The 27,624-nt window shown below is 36.4% G+C and overlaps 1 protein-coding gene across 1 annotated transcript in view; it reads left to right on the forward strand.

Moving 5' to 3' along the window:
* The window catches only part of LOC127446028 (solute carrier family 12 member 5-like), a 139,042-nt gene that overhangs the window by 40,911 nt on the left and 70,507 nt on the right, over positions 1–27,624 (forward strand). Inside the window, exons 2-3 of the mRNA XM_051706636.1 lie at positions 20,199–20,293; positions 24,726–24,857. Coding sequence (XP_051562596.1) covers positions 20,199–20,293; positions 24,726–24,857 — 227 coding nt within the window. The remainder of the gene's footprint in view (positions 1–20,198; positions 20,294–24,725; positions 24,858–27,624) is intronic.

Raw genomic sequence — 27,624 nt, forward strand, 5'->3', positions numbered from 1 at the left:
TCACATCAGTCTCTGTTGAGTGAGGGCTCTTCAAGATTTATTCAACGTGGTAGTCTATCCTGTCAGTTTGTTTCGGGCCAGCACTCAAACACACACATACCGTATACACTACCTGCCAAAATAATCAATATACACCTCTAGTCACTCCTTGCTTGCCAATCAAAATGTAGTTCACACAGCTGACCAATCAAACCGCCTTGAGCCTCAAACATATTGAGCTGTCAATCTGATAGCTTCACACTTCTAGTATTACAATATTGGCTTGACATTCTACAGACATTTAAAATCCCTAAACCAAGATGAAAAATTATCATTTTTAACTCCTCCTAGAGCTTTCAAGCTACATTCATCAAACAGACCTTCAGACTGTTCGGACTCGGGTTGCTATGTATTTTCTAACTGCTTGGCTGAAGTTTAACGAACCTTCGGACAGTCAAAACATTGATGGAACATTCAAATGGAATATTCTGTCTAGCAACACTCTGAACAACTAGCTAGAACACCAGAGCAATGCCTAGAAACCAACCAAAACACTCTAGCAATCCATTAGAACAGCCTAGCAACACATTGCAACAAGCCAGAACACCCAAGCAACCAGTTAGAACACCCTAGCAACCAGCTAGAACACCCAAGCAATGCCTAGCCAACAACCAAAACACCCTAGCAATCCGCTAGAACAGCCTAGCAACCTCTAGCAACAAGCCAGAACAGCCTGTCAAAGCCTAGCAACCAGCCAGAACACCCTAGCAACCAGATAGAACACCCAATCAATGCCTAGCAACCAACCAAAACATCCTAGCAATCCACTAGAACAGCCTAGCAACACCTAGTAACAAGCCAGAACAGCTAGTCAACACCTACCAACCAGCCAGAACACCCTAGCAACCAAATAGAACACCCAAGCAATGCCTAGCATCCAACCAAAACATCCTAGCAATCCACTAGAACAACCTAGCAACACCTTGCAACAAGCCAGAACACCCAAGCAACAAGCCAGAACACCCAAGCAACCAGCCAGAACACCCTAGCAGTCAGCTAGAACAGCCTAGCAACACCTAGCAACCAGCCAGAACAGCCTGCCAACACCTTGCAACCTGTCAGAACACCTTGCCAATTCTTAGCAACCAACCAAAACACTCTAACAATCAACTAGAACAGCCTAACAACACCTAGCAACAAGCCAGAACAGCCAGTCAGCACCTAGCAACCAGCCAGAACACCCTAACAACCAGCTAGAACAACAGAGAAATGCCTAACCACTAACCAAAACACCCTAGCAATCAGCTAGAACAGCCTAGTAACACCTAGCAAACAGCCAGAACACCCTAGCAACCAGATAGAACAACCAAGAAATGCCTAACCACTAACCAAAACACCATAGCAATCAGCTAGAACAGCCTAGCAACACTTAGCAACCAGCCAGAACACCCTAGCAAGATCTAGCAACCAGACAGAACAGCCTAGCTACCAGCTAGCACACCCGATCAATGCCGTGCTACCGACCAAAACACCCTAGCAATCAGCTGGAAAAGCCTAGCAATGCCTAGTAACCAGTCAGAAAAACCTTGTAACATCTAGCAACCTGCCCGAATAGCCTAGCAATGCTAAGCAACCAGCCAGAAAACCCTAGCAACCACTTTCTGTCTGTCTATTTAACTGTAAGGCCTTCAAACTTTTAAACCTATTTAAGGCTTTGTCAAGAGAACAACAAAGTTTAACATTTTGAACTTAAACTATATTTAAATGAACAAATAAGAAGCAAAGTAGATTTTTACAAATGTGATTGGTATTTGAATGTGCAAAAGTTGCTGCAACAGTGCTAAGTCGTTGCTGTTTGGTGGCTTGGGTGTTCTGGATTGTTGAAAGGGTGTTGCTTGGTCATTTATGTTGTTCCAACCAATGGAAGACAGTTCAGAAAACCTGTTTGGAAAACAATCATTATTTTTGCAATTCTTTTTGGTGCCGCTAGTGGCTCAGAAATTACATTCGAGTTCATTGTGTTGAAAAATAGTGTCGGATGGATGGTGTTTCCTTGTCATTGGCAGTCTTTTAGGCAAAAACAGCACTTAATTATCTGACAGCACAAAGAAACACCTCTGTCATAGTCACAGACTCTGAGACTAAACAATAAACCAGATTTTAAAGAAGCTTCAGGTATTGGCAGCTGGAAACTGGGCCAGTTTGATGTGAATGCTTCAGTTCATTCTCATGTGAATCACAGACAGATCCCTTTGTCATTACCTGCTCGTGATTTGAATGAGAGAATGAGAGGAAAGGACTGGTGTGGTCTGTGTGGAGATAAGCTGAGCTTCTGCGAGTCGCCTGATTACCACCAAGACCCTTGTGATTATTGAGAACAGTCAGGCCATACTGCAGGAAGTATAGAAATTTTAAAGTACCTCTCTGACAAGGCTTAAGTGATGTTTCATTGGGGGATGTTGCCGGTGAAGTAGTTCTGAATTACCAGGTTATTAAATCTTTTGATGGTTTGACCTAGTACAGTAGTTCCGCATAGTGATGTAAAAATGCAGGTTTAAGGTAGCACTGGGCGTTACGTAGAATATTAACCAGTGTTTCCCCATATGCATCCAGGGATAGGATCGCTGCTCCACTGGCTTCCCTGTGATCAGTGTACATGGTATTAAGGAGGCGTCTGACATTAGAGAAAGAGAACCTGCCTGGGATGAATGCTGTTTGATCAGGATGAATGATAGATGACAAGTGCATGTTTAAACGTTTAGCCAACATTTTAGTGATTACCTTTCTATCAAAGTTCTGGAGTGCAATGGGCCTATAGCTGGCCGGGTCTATTTCCTCTTAACTTTTCTTTAAGATGAGGGAGATATTGGCCTCGTACAGTGTTTTAGGCAAGGCTTTATCTCTCTTAGAGTTAATTATCATTCTGAGGAGGAGCGGGGCGGGGTTTCTTATAGAATTCGCAGCCAAATCCGTCTGGCCCCGTTGCCTTGCCATGTGGAAATTATTTAATGGCAGTGGTTATTTCTTCTAATGTGAAATCGGAGTCTAAGTCCTCCCTGGCAGCATCACTAAGTTTGGGCATTACAAGAGGATCAAAGAAGTCATTCAATTCAGAATGAGTTTGTGACAAGTTTCTTAACTCTCTTGACAAGGAGCCGGTTAAACAATCCACATAAGTTGAGGCCTGGGTAGCTCAGTGGTAAAGACACTGGCTACCACCCCTGGAGTTTGCTAGTTCGAATCCCAGGGTGTGCTGAGTGACTCCAGCCGGGTCTCCTAAGCAACCAAATTGGCCCAGTTGCTAGGGAGGTAGAGACACATGGGGTAACTTCCTCGTGATTGCTATAATGTGGTTCGCTCCCGGTGGGGCGCGTGGTGAGTTGTGCGTGGATGCCGCGGTGGATGGCATGAAGCCTCCACACGTGCTATGTATCCGCGGTAATGCGCTCAATATGCCATGTGATAAGATACATGGGTTGACAGTCTCAGACGCGGAGGCAGCTGAGATTCGTCCTCCGCCACCCGGATTGAGGCAAGTCGCTACGCCACCACGAGGACTTAGAGCACATTGGGAATTGGGCATTCCAAATTGGGAGAAAAAGGGGAGAAAATCCACACAAAAAAAAAAAAAAAAAAAAAAAAAAACAATCCACGTAAGTTTTTATTTCGCACACTGTTTTAGTGCAATGCACACACTTATGGCTTTTCAGCACAGATGCACACACACACAGCCAACTTCATGTGTCATTCTCTCTCTCCCCTCTGGACTGCCCCATTTTATCCCTCTCCGCTCTCACTGCAAAACACAAACAGCTGTTAGAGATAACACCCACAGGTGGGACTCCTTACCGCTCTCACCTCCCGATCTCGCTCTCCATTCTCAAATCGCCGCTTGACCACGCCCCCACCTCCACAGAGTGTTTATCAGCGCGCTGATGCGTGAAAAAGCTTTTTTTTAAAGCGGCATATCAAACAAACCTAGAGGCTCTACTCTTTACAACCAAACAGGTTTCAATGAAAAAATGTAAAGAGATTTCTTACCAGAGGCACTTTTGTTGGTGCAGCATCCGTAGGAGCACTTCACGGAAAGGACTCGGTGCGCCAGAAGTTAACCCTTTAAATGACAGTCTAGAGTCTTGTGAACAGTATTCAGTCTGTTAACTGAATAATTTAAGTTATGCGTTGCTTATAGCGAAGCCAAAATACAATGTGTCCGCAGGGTCGCAAAAGGTTAAAACACTCTGTTCAAGTGTGGAAAGGAGGCGTCAAAATAGCAAAATTAATGTGTTTTCAAACAAAAACGTATTAGTGGTCAAGTGGCCATCCTAATGTGGAACACAAAAGTAGATGTTTTAATGAATATTTCTGTCCAACTTTTGAATTAAGTGGCAGTTGATAGGGACTCACTTTAAGCCATAAAAGTTATCCATAAGTATCATAAAATTAGCCCATTCGACTTGTGTGTTATATTCACAGTCTTTTGAAAGCATACGATAGGTTTTGGTGAGAAACAACCCAGAATTGAAGTCCTTTTTCAGTAAATTCTTGACATAGTCCAGTCTAATTCTTGCAGTAGTCTAGTCTAGATATAACAAGATCCTTAACAAGGAGTTGAGTAGCAAGCTCTGGCCTGATCTTCCTAATTTGCGCTGTATAACATTGGGAAGATCAGACCCTTCCTATCTAAGCGTGCTACACAACTCCTTTTCCAGCCTCCTTTTGTCATATCTAGACTGGACTACTGCAACGCTCTTGTGTCAGGACTTCCTGCATGTACAGTCAAACCTCAGCAATTGATTCAGAACACAGTGGCATGTTTGTTTTTTTTAACAAGCCCAAAAGAGCACATGTCACGCCTCTCTTGATTGAACTGCACTGGTTGCCAATGGTTGCTCGCATCAAGTTGTTTGCGAGCACTTGACACAGTCATACTAATGCAATAACAGTCTTCTTTCTTCTTCTTAAAAAAATTATTTCACCACTGTCTCTCCCGTTCCTCTCTACTTGTGCTTCTCTGAGCAATTAGCAACTTTGTATTAAAGCACTATCTTATTACTGCCTCCTTAAGATTAATCGTACTGTTGTATTCCTCATTTGTAAATCGCTTTGGTTAAAAGCATCTGCTAAATGAATAAATGTAAATGTAAATGTACGTCCATTGTGAGTTCATTAGTGCTATGAGAAAAGCTTGTTCTCTCGTGAATGCAATATCCGTTAAAACATCTCCTTTAGTGTCCTTTAAAGTCAAACAGGTTTGAAACAACATGATGTTGAATAAATAATGAGAGCATTTTCATTTTTGGGTGAACTATCCCTTAAGAGTCACAGATCAGAGAAGGAAACAGAGATACTGAGCTCGCCATAGATTGTTTGGCAAAGTAGAGTGGGTTATGAATAGGAATATATCTACTCCAACCCCTACAGGGAATGCCGATTTATCCCATGGAGATGCTGGATGGGTTTCCAGTGAAAGTTGTCACTGATTTGTGAACATGTTGTGCATTGCAAAGATACACATATGGATGTTTCAAAAAACACACATACATACACAACCAAGTGAGTCTACCTGTGAAATTATATATGTTGTTTTTTTCTGAGGAAAGCTCTACCCCTCCAACCAATCCAACATCTCTTTCACACTGTAAAACAAGATAAAGGTCATAATGCAATATTGAACTGAAAATTCAGTGAGTTATTGACAGCTCGAAATAATTGTGTGAATTATTAACACTTTTTCAGCCATTTATTGTGCACCAGAGTGTGGAAAATCATTGCAAAAGAGACGTGAACCTGGTTCACATGGCAAACGCAATATATCATGAGATGACATAGGAGGCACATTTCAATGAAAAATCTAATGACATATGGCTGTGAAACCTCCGTCATTTGTGCTCCATGTTTAATGACTAATACAGCTCTGCGATTACTCATTAGCATTCATAAATCAAGTGATTTTCATTGTTGGAGCCTAGTTCAACCCTCTAAATTATCAAAGAAACATTTAATTTGTACATTTACACATGCACAGACTATTTTAGACTCATTTATTGCACTAAATATGCTGATATTTTTATTGTGAGTGAAAACTTATAATGCAAATATTGTTAACTGCAATATTTTTGTTGATACTGTTTTCAAACAAACGCTAGAGTCAACAAAATATCAGAATTAAACTGAATTGTATTTTTATTTTAATAACCATATTTTTGATAGTTAGCATTTTTTTGTAACAACACAAAAAATATAAAAGTAATATCCATGAAATCTGTCAAGCAAATGTGCTGGTCATATTTAAACCCAAGTCAAATAAATTGCATTAAATTTAGCTTAAAGAAAATTAAGTGTACGTTTAGGCCCATTAAGATTTTGTGCATTGTGACATTAATTTCAGGACACTTAAGCATATTTTAGCTCCTAATTCTCATGACCGTAATGCATCAGGACGTTTTTCTTTTAGCATTTTCATAGTTTTTTGTGATGATCTCATAAACGTTATGGTTTTATAGTGGGAAAATGCTGATGTACAATGGTTTTTTATTTAAATCATCAAAAATGAAAGGCAGTACCAAGAGAGTACTACTATAATGTATACTACTTTACAAATTAAATAATATTTTAATTTCATATTTTTATCATTTTTATTTATTTATGTATTTATTTATTTTAATTTAATTTAATGATTATGATGATGAAAAAATAATACAATTTTCTTTATTTTTTAAAATAAAAATCTGTGAAAATTAAAGGCAGTACCAAGGAGGTACTACTATGAGGAAATTAAATCATATTTGATTTTAATATTTGATTTGTTTTATTTATATATTTCTTTTTACTTTATAATTATATTAAATAATATTTTTTATTAAAATCAGTTAAAATGAAAGGCAGTACCAAGGGAGTGCTAATATATTGTATACTACTTTACAAATTAAATAAGATTTTATTGTAATACTTTTTAATTAAAGAATACTTTTTTATTTAATAATTATATTAAATAATTGTAACATTTATTTAAAATTTTTTAAATAAAATCTCATTGAAAATGAAGGCAGTACCAAGGGGAGTACTACTATGATGTACTACTTTACAAATTATTTTATATTAATATAAAAAAAAATATATAAAAAATATTTTATTTTGGGGCCTGGGTAGCTCAGCGAGTATTGACGCTGACTACCACCCCTGAAGTCGCGAGTTCGAATCCAGGGTCTCCTAAGCAACCAAATTGGCCCGGTTCCTCGTGGTCGCGATTAGGGGTTCTCGCTCTCAATGGGGCGCATGTTAAGTTGTGTGTGGATCGTGGAGAGTAGCATGAACCTCCACATGCTGTGAGTCTCCGTGGTGTCATGCACAGCGAGCCACGTGATAAGATGCGTGGATTGACTGTCTCAGTAGCGGAGACAACTGAGACTTGTCCTCCCCAACCCGGATTGAGGTAACCGCACTACCACGAGGACCTAGTAAGTAGTGGGAATTGGGCATTCCAAACTGGGTATATATATATATATATTATTTTAATAATTATAATTATAAAAAAAAACAATTTCACTTTGTGTTATTGAGAATATTATAATATCCATTTTTTTCTGCATTGCGGTAAGTAGAATTAGGGGATACATTTTGCATAATTGTCATGAAAATAATGTTACAATATAAAAACTTAATGGCCCTAAAAATAGGCTTAATTTTCTATATGGAAAATATAATTTATTTATTTTTTAATTAAAATAGAACCAGACCATTTTCTTGACTGGTTTCGTGACTATGCAACAGTCTACACCTTAACTTAACAGTAATGTGTGAGATCCATTATCACCATTTTTTATTTCCATAATAAGTGTTGTCTTTTAATTGTTGTGTGTTGATGAATGTTGCGTGATTCCGTTCTAAAGTTGTGCATGTGTGTGCATTTTTCTCCAGTGGTCAACACAACCTGTCAACACAAGAAAGGTGAGAGACATGCACATTGCTGCCGTTGTGCGTGTGACACTAAAAAACATTGTGATGTGTGGCTGTATGTTGTTGTGTGTTGTCCATCGACTTGGACTTTTCTTGTATGAAAAGTTCCATCTACGTTAACATCAGTTCTGTTTGTATTTTTGTTTATATGTGTTTGCTCTTTGTCTATTTCATTGTTTGTGTCCCTGATCAGTAACATGTCATACATCTGTGTAAATAACCCTCAGTTATTTAAATAGTTTTAGTTTTTTGGGGTTATTATAAATTATTAATATAGCATTTAAAGCCACAAGTTAAGTGTTTTGTTAATTTTCCCACTTTTTTACTTTTATTTTGAAGTGCTTTTCCTCCAGGGAACGGGAGAGTGAATGTTCTTAAGTGCTTGTTTGCTACAGTAATGCCTATGAACCGCTAGAGCTGAAATATGATGCTGTTTAAGAGTTTTTAACCCTTCTGAACTAATTAACTAAACCACAATTAGAACTGAATAATTCGAGTTGTTGACACTGGTGTGAAGTTATCTTTTATCTGTACAGCCAGCACTGTAGCTCGGGAGTTAATCATATCTAGGTTACACACAGCAGTTACCTTCTCGATATTATCTTGATTGTTAGATCGTATCAGGAACAAATCCTATTACATTAGTTAATCCTGATTAATTAGTTTGGAAATCTGCATTAGCTGTATCATACTGAGTGTGGAAGGACTTGGATACAATACAAAGTCTTCGCTGGTTCCCATTTGAAGCCGTTTTTTAATGTTTGGTTACAGTTGAGTGCATGATGCAAAACAGCATGATGCATGGAGATGCATGCCATCAAAAGACATCCCAGAATGCAATATCAGATGGTGTATCTGTGAGAACGCACATATCTCTTCTTTATTACATTGCAGTCACATTTATATGTTGTGCCCGTACATTACAACAGATTCAGCCTGTGATAACTGTGACAGCTAGAATTCAAGTAGTCTTTAGAATATCTAACTCGCCATCTGGGTCTTTTATGTTGGCTTAACTAAACCCTAGACATCTGTATTTTTTGTTTTTTAACTATTTGGAATCAGCTGCTGCTGAAACAGAGCTTTTCCGTTAGTGAAAACATGTCCACGTCATATTTCACCCCAAAATCAAAGGACAACAAAAAATAAATAATAATAATATGTTTTTTAGGACTAATATTTAAGCACTTTCTCCCTTCAGATGTTTTACTTTTTATTTGTATTTTTTTTTTATTCTCATTATTTGCCAATAATTCTCATTAGAATCTCATTACTGTAATACAGTAATTTTATAATGATTGATTATTATGAAAAAAGGCATCTTTTACATTCTTTTAATTTTGTTATGCAATACACTTAAAAAAATATTTTTTTAAGATTTACACATTTCAATTCATAACAAAATTCCGCCAAATTGAATTGAAATATTTAGATATTTAAAAATGTATTTTGTTAAAAAGATTACTCGCATCAGTTTAATGGAATTTTGTATTAGCAACATGCTAAAACATGTTAGCAATGCCTAGCTTCATGCTAGATGTTCTAGCAACATGCTAGCAATGCCTCGCTTCATGTTAGATATGCTAGCAACATGCTAGCAACACCTAGCTTCATGCTAGCAACACCTAGCTTCATGCTAGCAACACCTAGCTTCATGCTAGACGTGTTAGCAACATGGTAGCATTGCCTAGCTACATGCTAAAGCATTCTAGCAACACCTAGCAATATGCTAAAATATGCTAGCAACGCCTAGCTACATGTTAAACATGCTAACAATGCCTAGCAACATGTTAGCAGCACATAGATTCATGCTAACCATGCTAGCAATGTCTAGCTACATGTTAAAACATGCTAGCTATGTGCTAGCATTGCCTAGCTACATGCTAAAACATGCTAGCAACATGTTAGCAATGCCTAGCTACATGCTAACACATGCTAGCAACACCTAGCTACATTCTAGCAATGCCTAGCTATGTGCCAAAAACACCTAGCTACATGCTAAAACATGCTGTCTATCTATCTATCTGACTGTCTGTTTGTCTGTCTGTCTGTCAAACTCCAAGCTTTTAAACTTTTTTTAAACTTACAGACAAGGCTTTTTCAAGCCAACATAAAGTTTGTTTACAAACGTTTCAATCTTGTTACGGATTGCTGTTTTAAGTCATAAGTTAATGAGCTTGTACAAAACATGTGTAAAATACATACAAATACAATATAATAATAATAATAAAAGTCCTGTAGGTATTTACATTATTGAAAAGCTTTTTTACAGCTTTTGCTTACAGGAAAAGAAGCTTGTTTTAAGATTTGTTTATTTTTATTTTTTATTATAATGTTATTTTCATGTCAATTAAGCATATTTTCCCTGTCAAATTCTCATTGCAGTAATGCACCCTGATGTTTGTTTTTATTGTTATTCTCAGTGGTAATTCTCATTAGATTGTTATTACTGTAATACTGTTATTTTTATATTCTTAATTATCATGGAAAAAGAGGCCCTTATTTTCTTTAACACAAAAAAATATATATAATTTCCTATCATTTGTTTTTTCTGATTTTGATTTGCAGTATGGCCATCTTCTTGACCGGTTTCATGAGATTCACTCTTTAAAGGGAATGACACGAACAAAAAAGAAGTTAAAACGTACCATGATACAATGTTTTTTTAGACATTCTACCAAATTAATACTGTTAAAAAAATGTTTGTTTTTTTAAATGTACCATGGTAACTTAATGGTATTCTTCATGTTAATACTTTTACATGAGTGTGGTAAACATTCAGTACCATGGTATATATCACAGTACCATGGTGTTACCATATGATACCATCACTGTACCATGGAACTGCCACAGTACTTTTTTGTAACAGAGATAAAAGATTTTTCACATATTGTTTAAAGATGTTTAATGTTGCAGTACTACAACAGTGTGTTACAAGTAATTATAGACTGTTATTTTAAGTCAAGTTAATTCACTTGTAAGAAAAATGTGTGAAATACACAAGTTTTGTCAAAATGTATTAATGTTATTGAAGAGCCAAAAATGTAGCAAGTTTAGCATATTTAGCTGATTAGCTTGGTCAGTTTCCATGCTGAAAAGACTAAAACTAGCCTAAAGTGGTTTGTTGGTTTTGGCTGGTTTAGTCTGGTTGTGGTCTCGCAGCCCACGCTGAATATTCCCCAAAACCACTCTTAAAACCATCCAATCAGACCTCCTTGACCAGTGGAAAACAGCTTGGTTTTCAACTAAGTACAGCAAAACCAGTTTAAGCTGGTTTTAATGGGGGGTTTTTTCAGCAGGGTTCGTATCAAACAACATATTCAGCTTGAAAACTAAATCACCAGTTGTAGCTAAATTTATTCAATACATTTCGATCTGTATTGTATTCTTGTTTTGTATTCAAAATGTATTCTTTATTGTTTTCATCTGCCTGCATTTGATATTGAATCTTCCTGCCCGCTTGCTCTCGGTCGTCAGACTCCTTCCTCATCTCGGCACAGAAACTGTGATATTGTTAGACTACAAATGGAAGCGAGTCACAGCTATTCTGCAGGGTTCAAATAGTCCTTTTGATGTGCCGACCTTATTACAAAATGTGCCGTTTACCCTCGTGCGCACACACTGAAAATTGGTGCTTTTAAAAGCTTAATGGAGCTGCTGCTCAGTAGGTCTTAACCTGCGGTCATCTGCCAGGGACAGTAAAGAGGCCAATATCACGGTTCTTATGAACACATGGAAAGACATAAAAATACATATTGCATATGCAGAAAAAAATTTATTCGAGTCTAATTCAAGTCTATTAAACCGCAATTGGATATGTAAAATATGATCTAAACTAAGGGTTTCCAACCTTGTTTGTCAGCTGATGTAAATTGCAGTATTTGCTTGAAGAACCACCTAAATTTGTTCATAATTTAAATATTTTGGATACTATATTTAATTTAAAAAAAATTGTGTGTGAAATCAGAGTAAAGTGCTATTGCTTTCATTTTACACATTTTTATATAAAAATGTATATTAATGTTTTAATAATTAATATTAATAGTATTCATGATAATGTTTAATAAAATGTATACAATTTATATTTAAAGGATTTATTCACCCTAAAATGAAAATTCAGTTATTGTTTACTCACCCTTGTGTTGTTATAACTCTGTATGACTTGGGAGTAATTGTGAAAAACAAATTGTGCTCAGTAATGTCATACAGTGGCAGTTTATGGTGACCACCTCTTCAAGCTTCAGAAGAACACAAATAATAATAATAAATAATAATCATATTTTTTCGAAAATAGAAAACAAGCGATCGATAGAATGTACCGTCACTTGTTACTGCTGGTTAGGACAAAAACTCTGATTACCATGGAAAATATACATTTTATCACATGTAGTTTGCCATCAGGTTAGGACATGGTGTGACTGTGGCTGCCCGTAGCCTCCTCTATGTTTCTGTTTGATTTCCAAGTACTCCATTAAAAAAAATAAGGCTGGGCATAGAAATGCATAAATTCTTCGACTACAAACTCTTCAGACATGTTTAGTAAGTTCTGTTCTCTGTTTTGTGTGCAGCTGTGTTGTGTTCTGTTGTCATTATCGCTGTGGAGGATCTGTTTTTAGATAAACAAAACAAATTTTTGCTTGAACGCCCCAATGTCGCGAGGTCGCTGTGTGAACTGTTGCTCTCGTGCCCTATCATGAACGCACACAGGAGATCAACGGTCAGTGAACATTTTCACTAAACAATACATTCGATTTCGGTTTGTTTCTCACCAAATCTTATCGTATGCTTTCATAACAATCATGAGTCTCATGGAAAAATTTATTAGACTTCTGAATTATACTTTTGTGTTCTTTTGAAGCTTGAAGAGGTGGTCACCATAAACTGCCATTGTACAAAATTTTGTCTCCCTTTGTGTTAAAAAATAGAAAGAAATACATACAGGGTTTTATAGGTTGTGAATAAACAATATTTTTGGGTGAACTAATCCTTTAATAATATTCTCATTAATAATAATATTTATTTTGTATAATTATTATGTATTTAATGTTGATTTTTTTTATCCAGTGTCCTTGAGAAACCCTGATCTAAATTAAATTAAATATTAATATTAATAATATATTAATAGTTTTATAATAGACAATTAATATATATTTGAAGTTTATATTAATTGAAGTTTATATTAATCTGATATTTTTTATCAGTGTCTTTAAATGAAAATCCCACAAAAATGGGATCTAAAAACTCAAAAAAGTTTTATTGTGTAAAATCAGAGATAAGTGTCTCAAATTAAAGCAATAACTAGCAATAAAATGTTATAGTTTTATATTGATATTGATAATATATGATTAATATTTATAACGTATATTTGAAGATTTTTTTATCCAGTGTCCTTTCATTGAATTCCCACAGAAATGGGTTATAAAAACTGAAAAATTTTGGAAATTTCAGTCTGATCATGTGCATTATTTATTTGCCATATTGATGCTTTTATAATGCCATAACGTGTTCGGATGCAGAGACATGCAGGTAACTCGAGTCTTAGACTTAAGTTGACCTGAGACTTGATGTAAACAATTTAGGTGAGACTTGAACCCCAAATAAGAGACTTGTTCACAACAAAAATATGAAATTGGGGTTGTAAAGCTAACCTGTGTCATATAGAAAAGTATTAAGGTAGTTGAGACTTGCCTTGGGCTTAATTTAAACCTGTCCTTGAAAGACTTGAGATTTGAACTTGTGAACTTGTCTCTTTGGACATGAAATTCTCTCGTTACCCTCAGAATTTCACTTTCTCCGTAAAGCGGATTTCACACTTGCTCTTGTTTGTCTTTGTCACACATTTTCCCATGCTATTGTATTTTTGCTTTTTCTGTCTCTCAGTCTCTCTCTGTACTCTTTTCTGTTTCTCTCTTTGGAAACGTCAGATCTGTCAGCAATTACGAGAAAACACAGTGTTGACTATTGTAGAGAGAAAATGGGAAAGAGACAGAGAATTGCTCTCACCCGTAACAGGCCAAAAGCAGAGGTCAGTGTGTGTGTGTGTGTGTGTGTGTGTAATTTGTGGAACCGAACACCAGCAGTATTCCGCTCCTATCTAGACCCGACAAGATGATTCAACAGCTTACTTCAAACACACCTGATGAGCCGACTGCAAGCTCGAATATCACACTTCCGTTATTCTCTCTTCTCATTTCCAGTGTTGAGGAAGTTACACTGAAGATTCTGTGAAATCAAAATGGGGTTTTGTGGCTTTTATTTCATGTCTGTTCTAATCTATATGCTAGTGCACATACAGTATGGGCGTTTCTTGAACTTGGTACACTTATAGCACTGTAATCTTCTGAGTTAAGTCTCTTTAAAAAAAAAAAAAAATTGTCTTCTAACAATGTCCAACCATGGATACAACTTGCATCACAAGATTTTTTTTTTTTTTTTTTTTTTAAGTCAAAAAATCCCTTCACGAAATGAAACGGAACATAAAATATCACATACCATTACTTAGGCTATGTTCAGACTGCAGGCAAATCAGATTTTTTGTCAAATCAGATCTTTTCAGGCAGACTGTCCGCACTATTAATTGCAAGTGATCAAATCAGATTTGCGCGTTCAGACATAACCAGCCTATCTGCATTGGTTGATTTGGTAACGTCGTAGGTGTACCCACGTGACGATGCTTTCAAAACAGATGCAGGAAAAATGGAGGTACATCATCTCGCTCTCCAAATAAGTGCCCTGTCCAGTCGCGGTGACTGAGAAAAACTCAGCGACGGAGGAGATTGGTAAATATTGTGATGTTCCGTGCTGCAGTCACCAATTTTTGACGTCATCTTTGTGTGTTGCGTTAAGAGTGACGCAAAAGACCATTTGAAATCAGATTTGAGCAGCCAGAGCGTCTGGACTGAGATGCATCTGAAAAAAATCTGATTTCAATCGCATTTGAAACCACCTCCCAATGTGGTTTGAATCAGATTTGGAAAAATCTGATTTCATGTGGTTTTTTGCTGTCCAGACTGTCAAAAACTCATCTGGATACAATTTGGATATGCAAAAAATCAGATTTTTAGTGGCAGTCTGAACAAGACCTTAGAGGAGGTGATTATCTTTCAAACGAGGCCACACACAAGGTAATCAGATGCATAGATCATTAGATAATCCACATGAAGCACAATGTTACAAATGGCCACCAGGAGATGGCGCCAAATACATGACACAGACTCAATGATGCAGACTCATTGAGTCAAATGGTACTCATTCTGTGAAATTATTTTTGTAATGCTGTAACTTTTGATTGCTTCGTGGTATCAACACAAAATTGTTCTCAGATACAGTTGACATGACTAAGAACAAAACAAAAGCAGTTTTTCGGAGCCACCTTATTTACACCCAGAGATATATAATGTAAAATCAGAAAAATTAGAAAATAATGTTTTGGCTCAAATTAAATTTATCATAATCTATATCATTAAAACATTTGACAGTTTTTTTCACAATTATACCAAACACTTGACCCTTTTTTGTTTTGTTTTTGTGTTTTTGACGAGTAATAAGCATTTAATTTTGGGTATAACAGGAAACAGGGAAATATTTAAAAACATCTTCAGAGCTTAAAGGGTTCAAGAGCGTTTCATTATTGTGTCAGTTCGTTTGCTAGTCGTCAGTTTGCTACTGCCACACTAATTTAGTAAAATCACTACTTTTAGTTAGCTACACCCCAATAATGCAGGTTTCAAACACTTCTCTATCTGCGCTTTAAAGAAAGTGCACCTGTTTGACACAAAAACAACTCTGAAATACTTCTCTTAGATCACAAACACAGTCAGACTTCACAGCCCTTCGATGTCATGAAATGTTCCTAGCGTGACATACCCGAACCACTTTTCCTATTTTGACAAACCCCTTCAGTAATAAAACATCAATCTATCGCCACAGGTCAACATCACTTCAAACGCTCTCTGTCATCCACGGCTGATCACCACTTCGGTACACCTTATTAACATTCACCAACTCTGTAGCTCTGAACATTGCGGCACAAACCGCAGAGACGTTTGGACAGATTTGTGCATTAGTGCTCCTCTAGTAGCATCGTGTCTCTGTGGCACTTAACTGAACGTAATGAGAGGAAAGATCAAAATGGTTTGGGATCGGCAGTCAAGGGCAACAGATGGTGGGACTGCTGCGCTCTGTGTGCGCCGTCGCTTTGCAGAGCCCCTGCGACTTGAGCAGTCTAGTTAGAGAATGATAGAAAACCTCATGACGAAGATGCAAAATATGATCCTGCTATGGAGAGGTCATTCCTGCTCCAACACTGTGTTGATCTTAGCAGGAATGGTGAGCGCTTTTGTCCGTGTGTCTGTGTCTTGTTCATTCTAGTTTCACGTGGCCTGACTTTTGGCCATGTGCTCCACATTGCAACTTGTTCTGGTCAAGAACTGCCCACTTAGACAGGAAAAGGCTGTATTTAAAGCAACAAACCAGAGTTTATGTATTTTACGTGAATTTTTCAGCCCCATTCAGTTTCACGTTGCAACCAGTTCTCATAGAATCACATTACTATATCTAAATTTTTGTTAAATGATTTTTACGTGGCTTGTTGAATGTATCATTTGAACACTAGAGGTGCTATAACAACAATTACTTTTATTCACGAGTTAAACAGCAAAATATCACTTTTCACCCTGTTTCTCACACTATATCTTATGACAAACTTTTTTACTATAGCACATGACTTGCATTTGAATATTTGCATTACACAACCAACTACATTTACAAGCTTTATCAAGCACGTTCAAATGTTGGCTCGCTTTGTTGGATGGAATTCTCTAATTAGTGGACTGTTTCCATTCAGGATCATGGGAAGCACAAATTATCCCTTTGCCCCCTCAAGAACAAGTGAAGCAAAGGGTTGAATTGTATCGTTATGGCACTAACCTGAACCTAACTCTAATGGAATGCGCTGAAAATGGAATAGTAATCAATACCCCTATGAAAAAAGTGAGTGAAATTTTTACTTCCAGAACCAGAATGTTGTGCTTGTTATACATCTGATGGTTGCTGAATAGTCCAAGAGGCTGATTTTTGTCTTTGCCAGTCATTGCTATTTATAGACCACTTTGAATCACTGTCCCACACTGATGCCTTCCTGACAGTGTAACAATATTTGACACAATGACAAGAGAATATTTCATTGTCATGTACTGCACCGTCATGCCGACTGATCGATGCCAATTAGGTTGGACAGGGCTGGCAACTGGATGTTGGTGTTAGTTTGGTACATTGCCATTTAAATTTTTTTTTTTTTACATAGGAACCCATTCCCAGCAAGTGTGACCAATGCTGATAAATGGGGTTAAAAAATTTTTTTTTTTTGTTGCTGGATTTAATATTTGTTTCCCTAGAGCACAGTTTTGTGGCTGGTTTTGGTTTGTGAGAAAGAAAAATTTAAGCTGACAACAAGAGTCTGTTCACGCTTACACAAATACACACACTCACTGACTCTTATATACTACTAAAAGCTTTTATTTGTCATACCAAGTTAAAACTGCAAATCTTGCTGTTGTCCCAGAATTCGTTAAGGTATAATTTTATTTACCCAGAAATGTTCATGTTGTTTCAAATCCACGTGACTTATTTTCTTCTTTGAAACACAAAAAGTAAATTTTTGAAGATTATATTCTCCACTCTTTCTGATATATGTAAAGCTCCAAAATGACAAAAAGCACTGTTAAAGTATCATAAAAGTAATCCATACAGACTGTGTGCAATTTTTTAAAAATCTTTAAAAAAGCCATACAATAACTTTGTGTGAAGAACAGACCAAAATTAAAGCCATTATTCCCAAGGGCTAGGTACTGATACAGAATTCCCGATTTGATTTCAAATTCCAATTCTCAAGCTTTGATTCGAATCGATTCCATATATTTCAGATAAAATGTCAATTTTGCTAACATATGAAATACATTTTCTATCAGCTAATGCTGTTAATTATACAGGGGACCTTCTAACTAGGTACATTACAAAAATATACATTTTTACACATTTTTTAATTTATCATTTGTTTATCATTTTATTCAGATTTTAGCTTTCTTTTAATGCACAAATTCCATGTATTCCATTAATAAATATGATGTCTTAAAATTTAATATATTGCAAATATACTGTGTGTGTGTGTGTGTGTGTGTGTGTGTGTGTGTGTGTGTGTGTGTGTATTTGCAATATAATATATGAAATTTTAATATATATATATATATATATATATATATATATATATATATATATAGCTACATGTTTATTGTTTACATGCATAATTTGTACTATTAACTAGTATTTGCATTGATTTGTAGAACACGTGCTAAATGGTACTGTCTCTTTAAGAAGAGCGTCTCAATCTTGAGATTTTAAGAATCGATGCCGGGACCATTCAAATGAAGATTAATCGTGATTAATCAGAAAATCGATATTTTTACACAGCCCTATTAGTCACTGATTATCTTCCCATCATCTGCATTGATGTCAGTGACGGCATTTTAGTAATTAGCAGCTACTTTATGATACTTTAATAGAGCTTTTTTGTCATTACAAATGATGACAGAATTTAAATCTCTGTCAGATTCGTAAGTGAATTCAGATCCGTGACGAGGCGTAACGTCCATGACAAATGCAACGTTCTATTCAGGGTAAAGTTCTCCATGCTTCATTCAGCTGAACTAAATTACATCACACCTCCACTAATGAGAACACTTTTCTATAATTAATTTGTAGATGTACCACAGAGTAGGGCACATGTTGTGCTGTGTGAAGTGTTCAAGCTGGAGCACGGTGACGGATTCACTCAGAATTCACATTCATATATATATATATATATATATATATTTTATGATTGCATGCATTTGTTTGCTGATTTAAGGGATAATCTCCTTTTGTGTTCCACAAAAAAAAAAGAAAATCTTGCAGGTTTGGAATAGGGATGGGCATGAGTACTCAAGTACCAGAGTACTCGGAAGTGACAACAATGATCGATCATGAAAATGATGATTGAAAATGAAAATGCTTGACGTGACTGTTGACTGTACACTATATATGAAAGTGGGGCCTTTTTTTTAATTTTGAGATTATGTTGTCATTTTCAGCAGTATCTTGACTGTCAACAGACGTCTCATTGCAACCAAACTGAAACAATGCTGCAATGCTAGCTTTTGTTCTACATGTTTACGATAATCAAAAGAAAGTTTAATCCACCGTGATTTGAACATATGTGTCTGCACACGTTTGCTAAACATGTTTTATTGTCATGTAATGTCGAAAGTTTGACTCATAATGTATATTATTTTTAAAAAAGTGAAGGTTTACCATTGACTGTAAATCTCCCTCGGTGCTGACATGTTTGCGTGACACACCATCATCTTCTTTAAAACCTGAAAAGTTTTTAATGAATGTTCTGGGTTCAAAACAAGTTAAGCTAAAAATGGACTTCCATTGTAAGTGCATTACTTTATACACAATCTTTGCTCTTTAGAAAACTGAGGGATGAATCAAAACTATTGCCTGTGGTAATCAATAGCAAAATCTATCACTGTTTGTTTTTGTAATCAACAAAAAATTGCTTATTAAATTGTTGCATTAAAATGGAAATTATTAAATATGTAAAAGTGAAAGGAGAGTTATGAGAGTTTGTTGAGGATGAGCAATGAGCAGATAGTTCATTTTTGGGTGAACTATCTATCTTTAGCTGGGCTCATTCCCTCACAAACTATCATTTTTAATGTACGCATAAGTAAATATTCTAGTGTATCGTCTCATTTAGCTCAATGCACCGTGACAGACTGACAGGCCATGCTGGAATTCTCTTGAGGCCGAAACAATCAATCAAACAATGACAGCAGGCAGCACGCTGCATCACAGTCATGGTGGATAAGATCACATAGCTGATCAGATGTCAGATTTTATAGCGGAAGGGATCGTTGTGGAAATCCGATGGGAACTGGATGAGTAACCTGTAATCAGCACTTTGATTTTTTTAAGCAGGAGCACAGAGGTTAGGTGAACTGGTTGCGTTCATGAAATATCACTCACAACACTAATGTCAGATAAAAGGCTGAGGTGGATTCAAGAAATTACATTATTGGTTCAGTCTGTGTCTTATATCAACCTGACATGCATGCACATGGATAACTGATAAATAACACATCCATGATACATAGATAGAAATGCATCTTCAAACATCACATATAATTTGTTCATTTATTTGTTGTTGTTTCTAACAGGAGATGGACAACCCAAGGAGAGCAGTCCATTCATCAACAGCACCGACCCCGAGAAGAACCAGCAATATGATGGCAAGAACATGGCCCTGTTTGAGGTACACATTTGTTTTTCTGTCATAGTGGGGATTTTCCATTTACATCGATTAGCTCATACTGATCTAATGGTGTTGTCTAAACCTAACTCTCATACAAACCTTTCTGCTTTTTTACGTATTTAAAAATACATTATTAACACTTAAACTCTGGTGCATTTTTGGGCTGCTGCCCGCAATTTTTCACACTCAAATTTAAAAGCTCACCATTCACACATACTGTGTACTAATTGCAAAAAATGTGTTCAGAAATCCCCCCAAATAAAACAAAAGACTCCAATTATTCATAAATAATTAGGTATGTGTTTATAATCTTATGATAAAGTTTTTTGGGGGTTTTTGTCCTTACTTTGTAAACATGTAATTCTGGTTCTGTTCACACTACCTCACTTTGAAAAGTCTTATTTCATTCCACTAGATTACACCAAGCACTAGGAAAATATTTTTTTTCTCTATCACATTCCATCACGATAAACAGATCTGAAATGTAGGGGGCGCTCAAACACATTTTAGCCCTCAAAGAAGTGCTCGTCCATAGGCATTCAATCTAATTCTAATATCGGCCTCCGAGTGGACTATAAGCTTGATGTAAGTATCATTAGAACTTATATATCTTTGTGATGATATATAAGAGTTTAGCATTGACAGTCGAAAACATATTTTTCTGATGATTTATTTAACATTTCCTGATGTATAGCATATTTTATTCTGGACATCTAAGATATAACATCAGATTATTCACACATGCAAGCTCACAGACAATTAAAAAATGGCTAATTCTTTTGAAAACTGCCTAAGGTAAAAGCAGATATAAAGTTTTTAGCTATTTGGGGCTTACAGCAGCAGTGATCAGCACATAAAAGAGACATTTGTATTTGATGTCTTACAGAAATCATATTTCACTTTGTGATTCATTTGAAAATCTTTCGAACTGTGGTAATATGCAGCAAAATTAACTATACAGTCACGTTCCTGAGAATGAGAGCTTTAATTTGATATATGGCTTGTCCATTTCAGTGATAAGTGAAGGACTTTTATCTTCATATAAATATTTATACCTCATTACCTCTAGGGGGCGCTAATTTTTAACGTGAATGATTTGAGGCCTTATTTTGTTATTTTATGTAACATAAATGCAGAAGTGATGGTTATCTCTGAAATTCTAAGCCTTCAAATGATACCTCATATGCCTGACTTATGTTTTCGGAGACTTTAATGTTTTAAACATAAACTCTTTTCGCAATATAGTGCCCCCCTTTGGACCCGCCGGCGGATCCAATAGAGTTTAATAATGTTTATTAAGCCGTTTCCTTCATGGGGACCGTTTCAGGTTTTACTATCCTTATGCAAACATTTGGTCCCCACAGTGTTGGCAAAACCTGACCCATGAAACCTGATATGCACGAAGAATGCAAATTGCCAATAACAAAAAAGAAGAGTGCTAAGGAGGGCTGTTTGAAAGTGGAGGTTTATATAGATTTATAAACAAAAAATATCAACAGTATTTACTGTTATTAATCTTTTTCTTTCTTTTTTTTTTAACTGAGGATCTTCCGCATGTCCTCAAAGGAAGATTTTGTCAGATTTAGCTCACTTCTGGGGACAAATGTGTTCCCAAACTATAGCTGAGTATACAAGCACACACACACACACACACACACACACACACACACAAATTCTCTGTGATTAAGTGAATAAAAGGGTCTGACAGTAATTAATAAGGATAATTAGCATTTGAAGGGCAGGAAGTCCCCAGCACATTGAAATCTGCAGGTGGATGATAACGCCATTTTTCAGAATCCTTCAGTCTATCAGACAAACCGTGAAGCAAGAAAACAGATATCGCTGCAGAAAAGCGAGATGGCTTGTATTTTGCATTAATGTGTGAAATCTTTATTGTTTGGTGTGTTTTTGTTAGAGGAGTTTTATTTTGCTTTGAAGATAGTGATATCTGTATTGTCAAATGGGTTGCATATTGCAAAAAATGAATCTCATTCTGATTACTGTAGTGCGATAAAAAAAATTATATTATTTAAATTGTAAACTATTTCTACATCATTGCAGTAATTATTGTACTGCCTTTAAAGGGGTCATGACATGCCTTATTGTTTTTATTTTAAAATGTTTCTTAAGGTTCACTTACAGGTGCATCTCAATAAATTAGAATGTCGTGGAAAAGTTCATTTATTTCAGTAATTCAACTCAAATTGTGAAACTCGTGTATTAAATAAATTCAATGCACACAGACTGAAGTAGTTTAAGTCTTTGGTTCTTTTAATTGTGATGATTTTGGCAAACATTTAACAAAAACCCACCAATTCACTCTCTCAAAAAATTAGAATACATCATAAGACCAATAAAAAAAACATTTTTAGTGAATTGTTGGCCTTCTGGAAAGTATGTTCATTTACTGTACATGTACTCAATACTTGGTAGGGGCTCCTTTTGCTTTAATTACTGCCTCAATTCGGCGTGGCATGGAGGTGATCAGTTTGTGGCACTGCTGAGGTGGTATGGAAGCCCAGGTTTCTTTGACAGTGGCCTTCAGCTCATCTGCATTTTTTGGTCTCTTGTTTTTCATTTTCCTCTTGACAGTACCCCATAGATTCTCTATGGGGTTCAGGTCTGGTGAGTTTGCTGGCCAGTCAAGCACACCAACACCATGGTCATTTAACCAAATTTTGGTGCTTTTGGCAGTGTGGGCAGGTGCCAAATCCTGCTGGAAAATGAAATCAGCATCTTTAAAAAGCTGGTCAGCAGAAGGAAGCATGAAGTGCTCCAAAATTTCTTGGTAAACGGGTGCAGTGACTTTGGTTTTCAAAAAACACAATGGACCAACACCAGCAGATGACATTGCACCCCAAATCATCACAGACTGTGGAAACTTAACACTGGACTTCAAGCAACTTGGGCTATGAGCTTCTCCACCCTTCCTCCAGACTCTAGGACCTTGGTTTCCAAATGAAATACAAAACTTGCTCTCATCTGAAAAGAGGACTTTGGAACACTGGGCAACAGTCCAGTTCTTCTTCTCCTTAGCCCAGGTAAGACGCCTCTGACGTTGTCTGTGGTTCAGGAGTGGCTTAACAAGAGGAATACGACAACTGTAGCCAAATTCCTTGACATGTCTGTGTGTGGTGGCTCTTGATGCCTTGACCCCAGCCTCAGTCCATTCCTTGTGAAGTTCACCCAAATTCTTGAATCGAATTTGCTTGACAATCCTCATAAGGCTGCGGTTCTCTCGGTTGGTTGTGCATCTTTTTCTTCCACACTTTTTCCTTCCACTCAACTTTCTGTTAACATGCTTGGATACAGCACTCTGTGAACAGCCAGCTTCTTTGGCAATGAATGTTTGTGGCTTACCCTCCTTGTGAAGGGTGTCAATGATTGTCTTCTGGACAACTGTCAGATCAGCAGTCTTCCCCATGATTGTGTAGCCTAGTGAACCAAACTGAGAGACCATTTTGAAGGCTCAGGAAACCTTTGCAGGTGTTTTGAGTTGATTAGCTGATTGGCATGTCACCATATTCTAATTTTTTGAGATAGTGAATTGGTGGGTTTTTGTTAAATGTGAGCCAAAATCATCACAATTAAAAGAACCAAAGACTTAAACCACTTCAGTCTGTGTGCACTGAATTTATTTAATACACGAGTTTCACAATTTGAGTTGAATTACTGAAATAAATGAACTTTTTCACAACATTCTAATTTATTGAGATGCACCTGTATAATATTAGTAAAGTTTTGCAAATCATGATAATGTTCCACTCTCATTCTGACCCAGTCAGAAATGCTTGGTTTTGGTGCCGCTTCTCCTTTAAGACTTGACAGTACACGCCCACTGTTATGATTGGCTTTCTGCTCTTGACTGACCTGCTCTCTCTACTTGCCATCTCACTGCTCACAGCTACTGGGTGGGGCTACAGAAGTGGTTAAATGTTAATTAGGCTTTGATGTGTTGTTGTGGAGGCAGTCAGATGCAAATGTCTACCACATTATGACATCACAATGTAGAGGAAGTAGAGAATGAGTCGTTTTGGCAGCTTGGTTTCAACAAGTGCTCTTTTTGCAGTGAGGAGATGTTTTGAGTACTGAAACTTCCAGTATGTTTTTATAGTGCAATGACCTCTTACAGTATGTCAAAAGGTCAAGAAAAATTTGATTCCTCATGACATGACCCCTTTAATGTATGTTGATTTAAATATCAAAACAATAAATAAAATAGATGTAACACACTTATTCACTTATAAATTTATTGGTTTTATAAAACAGCGGCAGCAGTGATATGATAAAAGACACTCATGTTCAGTAAATGGTTAAAATTATCATTAGTAATAATCGGAATAATCAATTCTTCCACCAAGTAGAATTATGATGAGAATTAAATTGTCTACTAACACAACTTTTAATCTATATGTGTGTTTGTACTGTGCAGGAGGAGATGGACACAATTCCCATGGTGTCGTCTCTCCTCAGCAGTCTCGCCAACTATTCCAACCTGCCGCAGGGCAGCAAAGAGCACGAGGAAGCGGAAAACAATGAGGGATCGCGCAAGAAACCTGTACAGGTACCTCAAACACAGAAACAGACATACACCCTTCTACATACTTAAGAGCAACTGATAGGCCTACTGCGTATGTTATGGTTACATTTTTGACAAGTTCTTGTCTGGTATAAAAAAAAAAACAGTGGTGTAGATTAATTGGCTGTTGGATGTGACTCAAGCTCATGCGTAATTGACAGCTCTCAGCACTGTCTTACACTGTTGACCTCTGACCTGAACTCCACTCGCCATCCCAGAGAGAGTGTGCTCATTAGAGAGTTGCCACTGCCAGATTCATGACCTCCCTCATGGCACTAGTTTTCTCTGCCTCACAATCTCGCTGTGTTCCAATTTGCTTGCAAAATTCTGGATGATACTATTTAAAGAATCTTCTTTGAAACTGTAACTTGCCAAAGCTACAAGCAACTCGTAATTTTAAAAGTAGTGTGCTACATTACAATGACACAGTGAGGACCTCAATTTTGGTAACTGCATCAAACTTTAACACATACATCACCATGAAAACATGGTGATAAATGGTTAATAGCATTAATACTTTTAGTTAATTACTTCCTAAGGAGCCATTCAGACCGAACGTGTTCTTGCGCTTAAAAAGTTAGCACTTTTAAAAGTTGACACCCATTTAGTGCATGTTTACAAAGAAAAACTATGGAAAAAGTGCACAGAAACAAAACCTTGTTCAACATGAACAGCCTTTAAAGGAATATTCCAGGTTCAATACAAGTTAAGCTCAACTGACAGCATTTATGGCATAATGCTGATTACCACAAAAACTTATATCGACTTCCCCCTCTTTTTCCTTAAAAAATGCAAAAATCTAGGTTACAGTGAGGCACTTACAATAAGAAGTCGACCAATAGTTGATTTTGCCAATACCGATAACAGAGAAATCGGCCGATAGTTTTTAAAATCAATTTCTAGAATGTCAAAAAAATTTCTTATTCTTTTTTTTACTATGGCGGCCAAAGACAAAGAGTCCGAAATGAATAAAATCCTGATGCAGTTTTTTGTTCAACCAAAATCCCAATTATAACCAGAAAAAATGAAGCTTTGGTGCATAACGCGGGACTTTTAAGTATAAACAAACCCAAAAAACAGAACATTGGCAATTATCGGCATAGATTTTTGCTGATAACCGATAGTTCCAAAAAGCAACTATCGGCACCGATTAATCGGTAAAACCGATATATCGGTCTACCTCTACTTACAATGGAAGTGAATGGGGCCAATCCGTAAGCGTTAAAATACTCACTGTTTTAAAATTATAGCCACAAGACAAAAACATTATGTGTTTTAACATGATTTTAGTGTGATAAAATCACTTACTAACCTTTTTTTGTGTGAAGTCCAATTTTACAATTTTGTTGCCATGATGACACAACACTGTACACCCTAAAACCCTAAAACAATTATAAACATGATGATTTAAACAAATGTACAACTCAAATAATAGATGAGTTTTAACAGATGAATTAATATGTGATTTTATAAAATTATAAACTTCACATTTCTGCCTTTAAACCCTCCAAAAATTGGCCCTATTCACTTCTATTGTAAGTGCTTCACTTTAACCTCGATTTTTGCTTTTTTTTTTTAAAGGGACAGGTCGAAATTTATTTTTTGTGGTAATTTACATTATGCCACAAATGCTGTCACCTGAGTTTAACTTGTATTGAACCCAGAAAGTTCCTTAAACACCAATAAAAAAAGCTAAAAAGATTTCACAGAAAAATGCTGTATCAAGTTTGCATTTTATTTCGACAGTCAATGTACAGTACAGATGACTGAATGTTGCGTATTATGCACAAAATACAGTTACAGCCGATGTGTCTACTTTCTCTATCAAAAATTTCAAGTGTTTTTTGAATGTCCCAGTTTTCTTAGTAATCTTAGTAGCATGAATGTAAATATTAATCACTTTCATGCATCATGTTATTAGCTCAGGCTGACTATACTTCTAACAGAGAGAACGATGAGAGTGAAATAGAGAAACGAGAGAAGGAATTGGATTTCTCCTCTTGACACGATTGACAGAAGAGCGATAATCTTCGTCTTGCTACACTCTGCGACTTCAACTTAATTAGCTCGCTTCACAAAGCAGCTGCTCTCCAATCAGCTTCCATTTTAAGAGTGTTAATCCACACACACTCAATCTACACTCATCCGCAGGGGTCCATTCATTACAAATCACATCTAGTCCAATCACATCATCAGGATTCAGTCGAGCGCAACAGATGTGTGTGAAACTCTCTCTGTGAGTTCAACTATGAGCTAAATAGTTGGACTTGAAACATACTTTTCACATTCTGTCATCATTTACTCACCCTCATATCGTTCAAAACCCATATGACTTTCTTCTGTGGGACACAAAAGGAGATGTTATTCTCTGTCAACATTCCCTTTTATTTCTTTTTTTTTCTCCATACGATGAAAGTATATTATATTGCAATTAAAATACTTCTCAGAACACATTATCTAAAATGTCCTACCTTGTTTTATAGAATCACGTTACTATACCTACATTTTTGCTAAATTATTTTTACATGGCTTGTTGTATGAATCGCTGCAGTTTCCTGGTGAAATGAACACTAGAGGCGCTACAAAAACAGTGACTTTTATTCATTTTCACACTAATTGCGAGTAAAATGGAAGATTATCAGTTTGTAAAAAACACTTTTTGCCCTGTTCCTCACACAATGCTATTTTATAACATCAAAACACTTTTAATATAGCGCATGACTTATTTAACATTTGCATTACAATACTACAT

Source organism: Myxocyprinus asiaticus, chromosome 9 (genome assembly GCF_019703515.2).
Source record: "Myxocyprinus asiaticus isolate MX2 ecotype Aquarium Trade chromosome 9, UBuf_Myxa_2, whole genome shotgun sequence".
Lineage (NCBI taxonomy): Eukaryota > Metazoa > Chordata > Actinopteri > Cypriniformes > Catostomidae > Myxocyprinus > Myxocyprinus asiaticus.